At 34.2% G+C, this 13,382-nt stretch overlaps 2 protein-coding genes across 2 annotated transcripts; both read left to right on the top strand.

Moving 5' to 3' along the window:
• The first annotated feature begins 1,477 nt into the window (after nt 1–1,477).
• LOC25480801 (5' exonuclease Apollo) lies at nt 1,478–4,672 on the top strand. Its single transcript, XM_013586717.3, has 4 exons — nt 1,478–1,983; nt 2,210–2,424; nt 2,977–3,084; nt 3,436–4,672. The coding sequence occupies exons 1-4, from the start codon at nt 1,692–1,694 to the stop codon at nt 4,444–4,446; spliced, it is 1,626 nt and encodes a 541-aa protein (XP_013442171.1). The 5' UTR covers nt 1,478–1,691; the 3' UTR covers nt 4,447–4,672.
• Nucleotides 4,673–6,836: 2,164 nt separating this feature from the next.
• Nucleotides 6,837–9,696, top strand: LOC25480802 (G-type lectin S-receptor-like serine/threonine-protein kinase At2g19130). The gene has a single exon (XM_013586718.3). It carries the CDS (start codon nt 6,977–6,979, stop codon nt 9,446–9,448), a length of 2,472 nt encoding a protein of 823 aa, XP_013442172.1. The 5' UTR covers nt 6,837–6,976; the 3' UTR covers nt 9,449–9,696.
• The last annotated feature ends 3,686 nt before the right edge of the window (nt 9,697–13,382 follow it).

The raw sequence follows: 13,382 nt of genomic DNA, 5'->3' as shown, positions 1-13,382 counted from the left end.
TTAAACTTAAATATTGTGGTCTATATATATACGTACAAGACCAAGAGCTTCTCCACCTAGATCTTCTTGGCTTCTCAAGGACAAAAAGCCTAAGAGACAACTATTATGGATTTCTCATTGTCGATGACTACTTGAGAATTACATGGACATTGTTCTAATCTAGTAAGGATGACACCTTTGATACTTTTGCTAGATTTGCCAAAGTTATTCAAAACCAAAATTCTTTGAAAATTGTATCTTTAAGAAGTGATCGTGGTGGTACACTTGCTAACCATAAATTTGAAAACTTAGAAGTTACCATGGTGGTGAACTTGTTAACCACAAATTTGAAAGCTTTTGTGATGAACATGACATTTAAACATAACTTCTCTATTTCTAGAACACCTTAAATGATCTATTTAAAACTTAAAAAATTTAAAAGAACTAACCTAATATTTTTATCAAACTTAAAGAGCGCACATGGGTATTTGGCCTAGTAAATATGAATATATTTTGTGTTACTATCATTATATATATAATTTTCTAGTTTTATTTAAAATATTAATTTATCATTTTTCTCCGATAATTTAGGTATAGAAGTCCACATTGTTTTTCACATATTCAACTTATTATACCTTTAAAAAACTTTATTACCATAAACCATAATTAAAATATGATACCAAATAAATAATCATAATTTTGGTAATTATTTTTGATAGATATTCATTTTTTTAGTAATTATTTTATACAACACAAACAATAATCGTATATAGTACCTCTGTCCCTAATATGTCCCTTCTGAAAAAATAACGGGAATTAAGATAGTGGATATTTGTATTAAATATGTTTGTAATTACTTGAAAAAATAACTTCTTAAGTGTCACTTTTGAAGAAATTTTTTGTTTCTATTTAACTGTCATTTTCAAAGTTCAATGCAACATTAAATGTTGTTTTACCAATATTCTTCTTAGTTATTTATTGCAGAGAAAGAAATATATGAAATGAGATATTAAATGAATAAGATCATTATAGTAAAAGTATAACTTATTGCATCAAAAGTAGTATCAATTGTTGATTGTCTTGGTTTGTGTAAAATGTCAAAATGTGACAATTAAAAAGGAACGGAGGTAGTATTGTTTTTACAATTTTATCCTTTTAAGAGAGAGTTGGTTTATGTTATCAACATGTTACTTATTGGTGATTGAAGAAAAAGATGTATAATAAATAAGGGCATGCATGTAAAGAAATAATTAATGTAGTTGGAAATTGTAAATGAGTCTTCTAAAAAAGGACAATTTTTTTTTCTCCAAAAGAGTCTTATAATTAAGGACGGAGGTAGTATATCTTACCCGAACAACGCCGGAGAATTACATTAGTAACTATTAAAAAAAAAATCCATTATTTATAAAATTCAGCATGACTTTTCCCCTAAAAAAAAAATTCAAAATGACTTTTATTTATATAAATTGACCTGGCCAATCCTCTAGAACCAATTTAACCAAACCTGTTCAGTTACCTCACGCAAAGAAGTAAGGATCATTACTCATTTCCCCATTTTCTCAATTTTCCCGCCAGAACAAAAAAAAAGTCGAAAAATCCCCGCTAAGCATTCCCCAAATGCAAATATAAAGTAAAATTTCTCATTCTCATAATCACTTAAGCTTCAAAGAAAGAGGTTCACACTTTTAGTGTTTCTTTCTCCATCACCAAAAATGGAAGAAGGGTTAATATCAGTAGATCGTTGGGGAAAGGGTAGTGAAGCATACTTCTTAACACATCTTCATTCCGATCACACTAAAGGTCTCTCTTCTAAATGGTCACATGGCCCACTCTTCTGCTCTCCAATCACCGCCAGACTACTTCCCATCAAATTTCCCAATTTCAATCTCTCCCTTCTTCGCATTCTTCATACTGGCACTTCTCACACTCTCTCACTCCGTTCGCCTTCTTCTTCCGATCCCACCACCGTTGTTGTCACCGCTATCGACGCCTGTCACTGTCCCGGTACGTATCCCTAACCCTAAGTTGTGTGACTGGAGTTTTACCAGTGACACAAGTTTGTGTCAGTGTCGTGTCTGGTGTCTGCGTTGGTGCTTCATAGGTTACTACTAGTAATAGAGGAAGTAGAAATTATTATTATTAATTAAAGGAGTACTACTGATGACTATTTTACTAATGTGATTTGAGTTATGTCGTTTAATTTGTTATTTGTTGTGAGTGTTTGGAATAGGTTCGATTATGTTGCTTTTCCGCGGAGATTTTGGTTGTGTGCTTTATACTGGTGATTTTCGTTGGGAAGCTGGTTGTGAGAAGGCAAGGATTGCCAAAAATATGCTTGGTGTTGCTCTTAAGGAACATGATGGTGATGTTGATGTTGTTTATCTTGATAATACTTATGCTAATCCTACTTATGATTTTCCTACTCGTAGCGTTGCGGCTCAGCAGGTACATTGTAATTCTATCATTCTTGGCCCCAATTTGAAAATTCACTGAGTTATGGATTTGGGATAGGAATGCTGTGATAATTGTTTTAGGGTTTAGAAATTGGGGTTATTGAATATTGAATAAGGATTGTCCATTTTCGATTCCTCGTGAAATTCATGCATGTTTTTAGAAAATTTATCTGCAACTTTCATTACTGTTGTTCATATCTGTGTTTTTTAAACCAAATGAAACCAAATGGTTCACATATTCATGAAAATGTTTTCTTTTGGCTTAATTGATTGTCTTATTTTGGGCTATTAATTTCAGTATTTCACAAACGAGTTTAACAAAGCTGCACTATACAGTGTCGGTGTAAAACTATTTTACACGGACATCCATTGGAAGCTCATTGTATTGTCACATTAGACTATTTTAAAACTGAATTTTACTAGTAACTGTCAATTACTTGATTCTCATAGCGTTGTTGTTACAAGACTAGTTTACACTAACGACACATATCCCCCTTAATTTTTACGGATGTTTTATTTTGACTTGGTTGATGTCTGATTTCAGGCAATTGATATAATTTCGGCGCATCCTGACCATGATGTTGTTATTGGAATCAATAATTATGGGAAAGAGGATCTCTTGCTTCAGATTTCAAGTGCCCTTGATATAGATGTAAGTTCTTATCAGAACAAAAGTATAGTCATCATGCTAGTATGTTGCATTTAAGGAGAATGGTAAATGCCATTAACTCCAGTTACTCTGCCTATCTATTTTACTGGTAAGAAAATGCTAGAGTTGTATGATTAATAATTTTATGACTTAAGTATTCCTATTATTTTAGACTTGAAACCTGTTATCAACTGTTCATAACGTGCTTGAAGTGTCATGTTTATCTCACAGTAGAAAACTTTGCATCTTGTCATTTTGTTGGTTTAGTTAATTTGGATTCAGCATTCAATTTTACTTTATTCTTCCTCTTTTACCTAATGATTTTTCACTGATTTGCTTATTTTTCAATTGAAGATATGGGTGTGGCCACAGCGATTGCAGACTATGCATCTTCTTGGTCTCCCTGATGTATTTACAACCGATACAAGTGCTACTAGAGTCAGAGCTGTTCCAATGTATTGCTTTAGCATGGATACATTGGATGAATTAAATTTATACCGCCCAGGAAAATGCCCAACTATAGGAATTTTGCCATCAGGTCTTCCATGGGTAAAGAAATCCCTTAAAAAGAACGAGTTTCTTTCTGGTTCTTTTTTGACATTGCGTTATAAGAGACGCAGATGTGACACAGATAGTACTCAGGTCCAGATGGATAAGCAAAATGCAAAAACAGGATCTCCCAAAATGTTGAACAAGTATGTATTTTCAGTTCCCTACTCTGATCATTCAAACTATGCAGAGCTGGAGGATTTTATTAAGCTTGTCAAGCCAAGCAGTCTGAAGGGTATTGTTTCTTCCTCTACATGCTATATTGAACCCATGTACTATTTTGGCCGACTTTGTACCGGTAACCAACCAGTACAGCAGTTGCATAACAGGTCTAAACTGATAGAAAGTTGTAATGTTGAAGAGGATGATGATGAGTTAGATAGAAAGATAAGCAAGGAAAGTTATAAAATGAATGACATTGGCAAAAGGGTAGTAACAATCAGCTCTGAAACTTCATTTGAAGATGATTATGTTGAGTCAGACGATGAAACTTCATTTGAACATGATAAGTCTGTGTTAGATGAAACTTCATGTGAAGATTGGAATGTTGAGTTAGATGAAACTTCATTTGAAGCTGATAATGTTGAGTTAGATAGTAACAGAAGCAAGAACATGTTTGAAATGAAAGAAAATGGTAAAAGAGTAGTAAATGTCAGCCCCGAAACTTCGGTTAGAGATGATAGCGTTGAGCAAGGGAGGAACAGAATGAAGGCTTTGAAGGTTAAGTTATTAGGTTTTCGTATGAGAAGGTTAAGAAAACAGCGCAGAGCTAAAATTTCATACCATGTTAAAGAAGAAATTTGGTTTTCAGATTAAGTTTTCATATGATCACTGCTTTTGAAGTCAATGTTGCAAGGTATGATCTACTATTCACCTAACTCAATGTATCAAGAAGTAATTGGATGATCTTTTGTACCCTTATTGGAAAGATTTTGCATTTTGAACACTACAATCTGCTTGTGACAGAAGAATTGTAACATGAATTTGTGGTACACATTTTGTTGATAACTCAGTATGGTCTGATTCACATGTGTAGGAAAAAGGATAGTCTCCTTTTTAAATGTTGCTTGCAAGCTTATAGCTCAAAGTTGAAAAATGGTATAATGACTGTCCAAAATTTAATATTTTCAAAACATTCTTGATAAAAAAAAAATTCTTTTAGGGGAATTCTTAATCATTTTTTAAATTCATATAAAATCTAGGCTTAAATATGTAAAAGGTTCCGGTAAGTTCGCGTGTTTTTGGTTTTCGTCCCTGTATCTTTTTTTCTTTCTAAAACAAACCCTGTAAGTTGTTAACCTTTTGGTTTTAGTCCCTAACGTTAACTTCTGTGACAAAAACGCTTTGCTAGCAAACAGAGTCACACGTATTTCGGAGTCGTATGAACTGTGCTTAATAATGGTTTTTGGACTTTCATCATGTGTTGTTTATTATGTTGTATCAATCAGTTTAACTAATTTTTAGTTTTTCCATCTAATTTGTTATATTTAAAGTTTTCATTTTCAATTGAAAATTTTACAAATTAAAATAATGATATTTTTTAGAATATATGTTCTGCCCAACCACTCTTTTAATATATAATTTCCAAACACTATTTTGTCAACAATTTATGGGGAATATATAAATTTGGTGGTTGGGTCTTATGAATTTTAATCAATAGGAGAGAAAGTGATAAAAAAAATATTTTTTTTATTTTTATTTCAAATTGGATAAAAATGGTATAAATGTTAAGCTATTAGCATCATTCGTTAAATTATTCTATTTTAATTTTGCTTATTTAAACATCAAATTTTTATGTGAACACAATTCAAAATATTTTTCCACTTCTAACCCTGATTCAAAATATTTTTCTACTTCTAATCTTATCAAATTCTTGAATAGTATTAAATTTTCACTATTGTTGTAAGTTTTTTAAATCATTTCATATCTAATATCACCACAAATACTTGTATAAACTCCAAAGTTTTATACGTAACAAAAATCACTCCTGGAATCACTTATTTAATATTCTAGAAAATAAGCTGGTTTGTTTTAAAATATTTGAGGGGTAAAGCCTACATGTGAACCAATTTAAAGGATGAAATATTTTATGATATAAATTCGATTTTTGTCTTATTTTCTGTCTCATAGGTGTTGACTTCTGTGATCCGCGTTGTGCATACAGTTATCATGGTGTGGATACCAGACACTTATCAAAAAGTCCAAAATATCAACTCGTAATAAAACCATAAAAAATCTGAGACCAAGCATTTACTAGGACTTGTCTCAGTAAAGCATAAAATGAAATGTATATTTAATATTTATCATGGCTTGGTCAAATCTATTTTTATAATAACAAGGAATCCATCCATATATATTAACCACAAAGAAACATACTACCTCCGTCCCTAATTATAGAGCCATTTTGAAAAAATAACGTGAATTAAGATAGTAGATATTTGTATTAAATATGTTTGTAATTACTATTGTTTTTACAATTTTATCATTTAAGAGAGAAGGTTGGTTTATGTTTTCAACATGTAGTTGGAAATAACAAAGGGGTCGTATAAAACGGGACAAAAAAATCTCAAAAGGGTCTCATAATTAGGACGGATGTAGTAACATACTCTCTCCGTTTTTAAATATAAGCAAAATTGACTTTTTGGGTGCGTTTGATTTGTTAAAAAATGAAGGACAGGACAGAACAACTCCAGTTGTCCAGTGTTTGATTTGTAAAATTGTTTCAGGGACAGAACAAACTGGAGGCAAGGGATAGGACAAAAACTGAAATTTTTGTCCCTCACCAAACCACAGTACAACTTTTTGTCCCACTTACAAGTTGTCTAAAACACCAAAATAGCATTCCGTCCCCCAAAAAGCATATAAAACAAGAAATTATTCAATACCATAAAAATTTGTCCTGTGCAATTATGCCTTGTATTTTGTTGTTCTGCATTATACTGTTCTGTCCAGTACTTACTGTTTTGCAAATCAAACGCACCCTTTAGGTTCATTTATTTAATGATGAATGTGGTCCATATTATGAACTACATTCATCATTAAATGAATGAACCTAAAAAATCAATTTTGCTATTTAGATACGGAGGGAGTATATGCGTATACATTGCGGCCAAGTCCAGTTACATTACGTTACAACAATCATTTTCAAGTTTCAACCGTCTATGTTGACTTCAACAATAAGAACAAAATGGAAGATACTATTTTCTTTACTCCAAAAAGACCAAGTCATTGTTAGACTCATTCTCCAATCCCTTCTTTTCTCATTCCTCACCCAACAATCACATACTAATATCTAGCTTCTCTAACAATTGCATCTTGAAACCAAACCATTAACAACATTAACAATATGAAGAAAAAACCACTGTTCTCCCTTTGTCTTCTCATCATCTTATTCTATTTACACACCTACCCTTCACTTTCTGCTTTGACCAGCATCTCATCAAACCAATCTCTTTCTGGTGATCAAACTCTTGTCTCCAATGATGGAAACTTTGAATTGGGTTTCTTCAATAAAGGTAATTCCTCTAAGAACTACATAGGCATGTGGTACAGAAATATATCACCAAAGACATATGTTTGGGTAGCAAATAGAGATGATCCAGTTTCTGATAAAAATTCTTCCAAGTTTACTATATCTGATGGTAATTTAGTTCTCTTGGATCAGTCTCAAAATCTAGTTTGGTCAACAAATTTGAGTTCTCCTAGTTCAAATTCTGTAGTTGCTGTTCTTTTAGATGGTGGTAATCTTATATTAAGTAATAGGCTTAATGCGTCGGTAACAGACGCTCTTTGGCAGAGTTTTGATTTTCCATCAGATACATGGCTTCCTGGTGGAAAAATTAAACTTGATCATATAACAAAGAAGCCTCAATATCTCACTGCTTGGAAGAACAGTGAAGATCCAGCAACAGGTTTATTCTCTCTTGAACTAGACCCTAATGGAACCGATTCATATTTGATTCTTTGGAATAAAACTCAACAGTATTGGACAAGTGGTCCTTGGAATGGACAAATATTCAGTTTGGTTCCTGAAATGAGGTCAAACTATGCCTTTAATTTCAGTTTCGTGACTAATGAGAATGAGAGCTACTTCACATATTCTATGTACAACAATGATACTATATCTCGTTTCGTGATGGATATCTCGGGGCAGATCAAGCAACTTACCTGGCTGGAAAGTACTCAGCAGTGGAATTTGTTTTGGTCACAGCCAAGAGGACAGTGTGAGGTTTATGCTTTCTGTGGTGCATTTGGTAGCTGTAATCAGAACTCAAAGCCATACTGCAATTGTTTGTATGGTTATGAACCAAAGTCACAATCTGATTGGGTTCTTGAAGATTACTCACATGGGTGTGTGAAAACAAACAAGTTTCAATGTGAGGTATCTTCAAATCCTTCTACTGGTGACAAGGATAGGTTCTTAACCGAACTCAATTTGGCTTTGCCGGAACATGCACAACCTGTTGTGGAAGCTGGTGTAAGTGAGGATTGTGAGTCAAAATGTCTGAACAACTGTTCCTGCACTGCATATGCTTATAACAGTAGTGGTTGTTTCATTTGGATCGGAGAACTCTTGAATCTGCAACAGCTTTCTCAGGATGATAGTAATGGACAGACATTGTTTCTCAAACTTGCAGCATCTGAGTTTCATGATTCTAAAAGCAACAAAGGAACAACTATTGGTATTGTTGCTGGTGCTGTTGGTGGTATAGGGGTTCTCCTTGTTCTTGTTCTAATTGTTGTGATTAGGCGAAAGAGACTAGCTGGAGCAAGAACTTCTGTGGAGGGCTCATTGATAGCATTTGCATACAGAGATTTGCAAAATGCCACAAAGAATTTCTCAGATAGACTCGGAGGAGGAGGTTTTGGTTCTGTCTTCAAAGGAACATTACCTGATTCAAGTGTCATAGCAGTGAAGAAACTTGAAAGCATTAGCCAAGGCGAGAAGCAGTTTCGAACAGAAGTTAGTACTATTGGGACTGTCCAACATGTCAACCTTGTTAGGCTTCGTGGTTTCTGTTCCGAAGGTGACAAAAGGCTTCTGGTTTATGATTACATGCCAAATGGGTCTTTGGATTCACATCTGTTTCAGAACTCCAAGGTATTGGAGTGGAAAGTAAGATACCAAATTGCTCTGGGAATAGCTAGGGGATTGACATATCTTCATGAAAAGTGTAGAGACTGTATCATTCACTGCGACGTGAAGCCAGAAAACATTCTCATAGATTCTGATTTTTGTCCAAAAGTTGCAGACTTCGGCCTTGCAAAGCTTGTCGGAAGGGACTTCAGCCGGGTCCTCACTACCATGAGAGGAACAAGAGGCTATCTAGCTCCAGAGTGGATTTCAGGAGTTGCTATAACCGCTAAAGCCGATGTTTACAGCTACGGAATGATGCTTTTCGAGCTAGTGTCAGGTAGAAGAAACTCCGATCCTTCTGAAGATGGCCATGTTAGATTCTTTCCTACCTTAGCTGCAAACCTAGTACACCAAGGTGGGAATGTGATTAGCTTATTGGACTCTAGGTTGGAGGGAGATGCTGATGCTGAAGAGATCACTAAAGTCATCAAAATTGCTTCTTGGTGTGTTCAAGATGATGAAGCTCATAGGCCATCGATGGGTCAGGTAGTTCAAATCCTCGAAGGTGTTCTGGACGTTTCTTTGCCTCCAATTCCTAGATCCCTTCAAGCTTTTGTTGACGACCACGAGGACATTGTTTTCTTCACTGATTCAAGCTCCACTCATAGCTCACAAGTGAAGAGCAATGTCTCAACAGCCTCCTCTCAAGCCAAAAACAACATCTCATCTACTAGCACCTAGTCTTTGAGACAAAATTTGCTGGACACGTTTTAGTGGTTTCTCTCAATTGCTTGTGTTACAATAAGTTGTGCCATAGTTTTGATTTTGAGGTATTTAATTGTAATTTTTATGGTTTCTTTAGAGGAGCTATTGAAAAGATTGCTTGTATATTCATCCTAAATAATGTTAAATGAAAATTCATATAATTTGCGTGCTAGTGCTTCATTGCGATATTGTATCAGACAAAACACCTATGTTAGGTGCATGAAGCAATAATTTGTTAATATATAAACTTTTTTTTTTTGTTGAATCCACATTTTTTTCTCTTCCTGTTTGAGAAGGTTTTGAACACTAGTTCTGAGTGTTTTCTCTAATAGAAATTTGAACACTGATTTACCACGTTGTTATAGACTCGTTCTGCTGTTGAACACTGATCGCAACTGTAACTTATTGAATTGAGGCGATATTAAAATAAAACTTCCACTGATACATCACGGGGTCATATTCTACTTTCTTAAATCTAAAGACAATTCATACACTAATAATCAACCAAGTTAATTCCACGAAAGACGGAAGGGAGATTCAAGGATTCCATAATCGCTGTTATACTTCAGAAGCACAACAATATAATCTCGCATTGGGCATAACAATTAAAATCCTGCTAACTGTTGGAATAAAATGTGTTTTACAATAAACCTTAATGAGTTTTGATGATAACAAGGTATTAAAAATTGTCAATTGGATATTGCTAATATTTGTTTAAGTGTACAGGACCATAGACAAAGTTGATCAATTTAATAGGTCTTGGAAGAACAAAAGAGAGCAAAGGAATCAACATGAAGAGAAACCTAAAGCATCTGAAGAAAACTGCGTCTGAAGTTTTGAAGTGCTTCTGAAGTTTCAAGTGCCTCTGAAGAGATGACATCATCAGAAGCAGAACTCACCAGAAGCAAAGTTCATCAGAAGCAACTTCATCATAAGCAATATCATCACCAGAAGCTACAGTTGATTAGTAGATTCTACCTGAAGTTTCAAATAGTTGTTTATTGGATTCAACCTCATCTAAGAAAGCGAAAGACTAAAAGGAAGGTGCCAACGTTCATTTGAAAAGCATTGGGTGCTTGTCCTTCATTGAGAGTTGACAAAGTACAAAGTGTACAACCACTACCTCCACGACTCTGCTTGTGTCTACGCTACAAGACAAGATAAACAGCTCTGCCTGCAGAAATGTTCCTTCAAGATAGGAATGGATTTGAACATGATCCTTCATAGGACAACATCCAAATCAGGCAAAAGATCAATGGTGAATGATCAAAGGTTCTCAACGACTTTATAGACGTGCTTAAAAGATCTCAACGTCTCTCTACACATCTCTATATAAAGGAGTGAAGACTTGAAGATCAGCAGAGACAATACGACAAGTTAAAAGCGCCCTGTAACGCCCACTTTTATTTAATTAATTATTTAATCGAGTTTAGACGATTATATTATATTTATATAATATATGTGTGAATTTTGTTGATTTATGACGATTTAGATGATTTGGATGATTTTGATGAGTTATGATTTGTGATGAGATTATGAGACTTATTTTGTTGTTAAATAAAATAAGATTTGAAAATAAAATAAAATATTTAGTTGATGGCTGTTTTGAGATTTTAGAGAGTTTTGGGGGAGAAAGTGAGATAAGATAAGATATTGGGAAGAGATATAAAAAGGAAAGACCTAGGTTTTAGAAAACGTTTTGTACGTACAACTGTTTTTGGAGAAAAGGAGGAAAAACCAAGAGAAGATCAAGAGAGACTTAGAGGCTGCGATTTTCTTCAATTAAGGTAAGGGTGAGACTAATGATTCAGTAATATTAATTCTTATAATTCTGATGATCAATTAACAAAGTTAGGATTGAATTAGAAAAGTTTTGAAATTAGGGTTAATAGGAGAATTTGATGATCCAATGATGATAGGTTGTTAAATTGATGTAGAAACCATCCTTTGACCTTAGATTATGTTTAGAATGAATTCTGAAATTGAAATTAGGCTTAGAACCATGTGAGATCATGAATTTTTCGTAAAAACTGCATTCTGCCCAAGCCTGTATTCATCGCTCGCCCTGGTGAACGATGATCCTCGCCTCGCGAGTTACAAGTCGTAGCTCGCCACAGCGAGCAACCTTACTCGCCGTCGCGAGCATGACCAGAGAGCATGTCGAATCTTGTGATTTTGACTTTTGAGTTGAACCTTAGATGCTTTTGAGTGCCTTTAGATGTTCACTAAAGATTAGATGATGACTTAGAACAAGATTGAACCTGGAATAACCATTGTTGGAATTCTGGCTTGTACTCGCCATGGCGAGTAGATGCTCTCGCCTCGCGAGCACTTCCAGAACTGAGTGCATTTGAGAATGTCGTGACCTGAGTTGATTGAATTGATTAGGAATGGAACATTAGGTAGTAGTGAGACCTATATAAGATGTTAAATGAAATCTGTGAAGCTGTTATGAACTATTAAGCTGATTATGATGTGATTTATTGATTAATTGCATTACTTGAGATATTATTGAATAATCAAGATGTTGTTGAAATGAATTGATAATTATGAAGTTATGCTGTTGTTGTGATTTGCTTGTGCTGTTATTGTTATTTAACTATGATGGATGAGTCTATACAAGATGATGTTGAACTCCAAATTATTGGATGTATATTGAGATGTTTATTAAGATGTTGATTAAGATGATTGAGTCCATGCATTAGCATAACATATGTTGGGGGCTCATGCCCTAGAGCCTTGTCCTCACCACGATGGAGCTTTAGCTCAAAATAATTGTTGGGGGCTTATGCCCTGAAAGTATATTAATACTAAACTGTTGGGGGCTCATGCCCTGAATTGGTACCACATGCATATAAGAGGTTTAGGTTGCATTGTCGCATTGTCGAGTCAAAAGATGTTATGTTGTTGATGATGATTGAATGAAGTGATTGCTTGATATTATATTATCAATGATGCTATGATGTTTAAGATGTATATGTTGTGTTATACCCTGATTTTGGACCTAAAAATACTCTTTCAAATTTCTTTTTTAACACTAATATTTGTCAATTCTCTGTTATTTTACTCTGAATCTTTACTCTCTTTTTAAACGTATTATACTGCCTCTGTCTTTTCTGACATTACAAGTCATTTAAGAACTCTCTGAAATGTCGCGTTACTTTTCTTGCACTTTATTTCAAAAAATCATACAAAAGGGTATTTTGGTCATTTCTTGCAGTGGAACCCATTTTTGTCCCTGTATTTGTCTCTAAGTCTCTTCAACTTGTCTGTACAAATCATCGTTGATTCTTTGTTAAAAATCATTTCAAAATCGCATCTGAGTCAATTTGGGTCAGTTTAGTCCCTAGGGGCATTTTGGTCTTTTCCTGTCAAAATTTTGACAGGGAGGTATTTTGAAATACCTCATGTCAGTATTTGGTTCGTTTTAGTCCTTTTGTTGATTTTATTTTAGGTTTCACTTTACGTTTTGTCAGGTTACCCATTTTATTCCAATTTTATTTTTATTTTTATTTTGCATTTTGGTCCTCAAAGAAGTCCAAAATTGCTTTTCAGTCCAGAACTTTTTATTTTACATTTCAGTCCTTTTTGGTTAATTGCAGTTTAGTCCTTAAGTTTTTGTTTTTGCAGAAAGGTCCCAAATTCATTTCAAGTCCAGGGCCGTGCCATTTTCATACAAGTCCAGGTGTCACCTTTTCATTGGGTCTCAAGTACACATGTCAGATTATAAATAGTGCACAGTGCCACACAAAGCCATTAATCACACGCCAACTCAACAAACACAATCAAGCTTTCTCTCTCCTTTCTGTTAGGATCAAAAGATCAAAAATTCCCAAGAACACGAATAACATAAACCCTAATTTTCTGCAGAAATCATAGAAATTCATCAGAAATCAACGAATTTCACATC

The sequence above is a fragment of the Medicago truncatula genome, chromosome 4 (genome assembly GCF_003473485.1).
Source record: "Medicago truncatula cultivar Jemalong A17 chromosome 4, MtrunA17r5.0-ANR, whole genome shotgun sequence".
In the NCBI taxonomy this organism is placed as follows: domain Eukaryota; kingdom Viridiplantae; phylum Streptophyta; class Magnoliopsida; order Fabales; family Fabaceae; genus Medicago; species Medicago truncatula.
This window is presented reverse-complemented; position numbering and strand designations above follow the sequence as displayed.

What these genes read in the sequence shown, in the direction of transcription:
- LOC25480801 (XM_013586717.3), top strand. Translation starts at nt 1,692, where the DNA reads ATGGAAGAAGGGTTAATATCAGTAGATCGTTGGGGAAAGGGTAGTGAA. An exon ending in CGACGCCTGTCACTGTCCCG is followed by an intron (nt 1,984 to 2,209) that starts GTACGTATCCCT and finishes TGTTTGGAATAG; the next exon opens with GTTCGATTATGTTGCTTTTC. An exon ending in CAAGTGCCCTTGATATAGAT is followed by an intron (nt 3,085 to 3,435) that starts GTAAGTTCTTAT and finishes TTTCAATTGAAG; the next exon opens with ATATGGGTGTGGCCACAGCG.
- LOC25480802 (XM_013586718.3), top strand. Translation starts at nt 6,977, where the DNA reads ATGAAGAAAAAACCACTGTTCTCCCTTTGTCTTCTCATCATCTTATTC.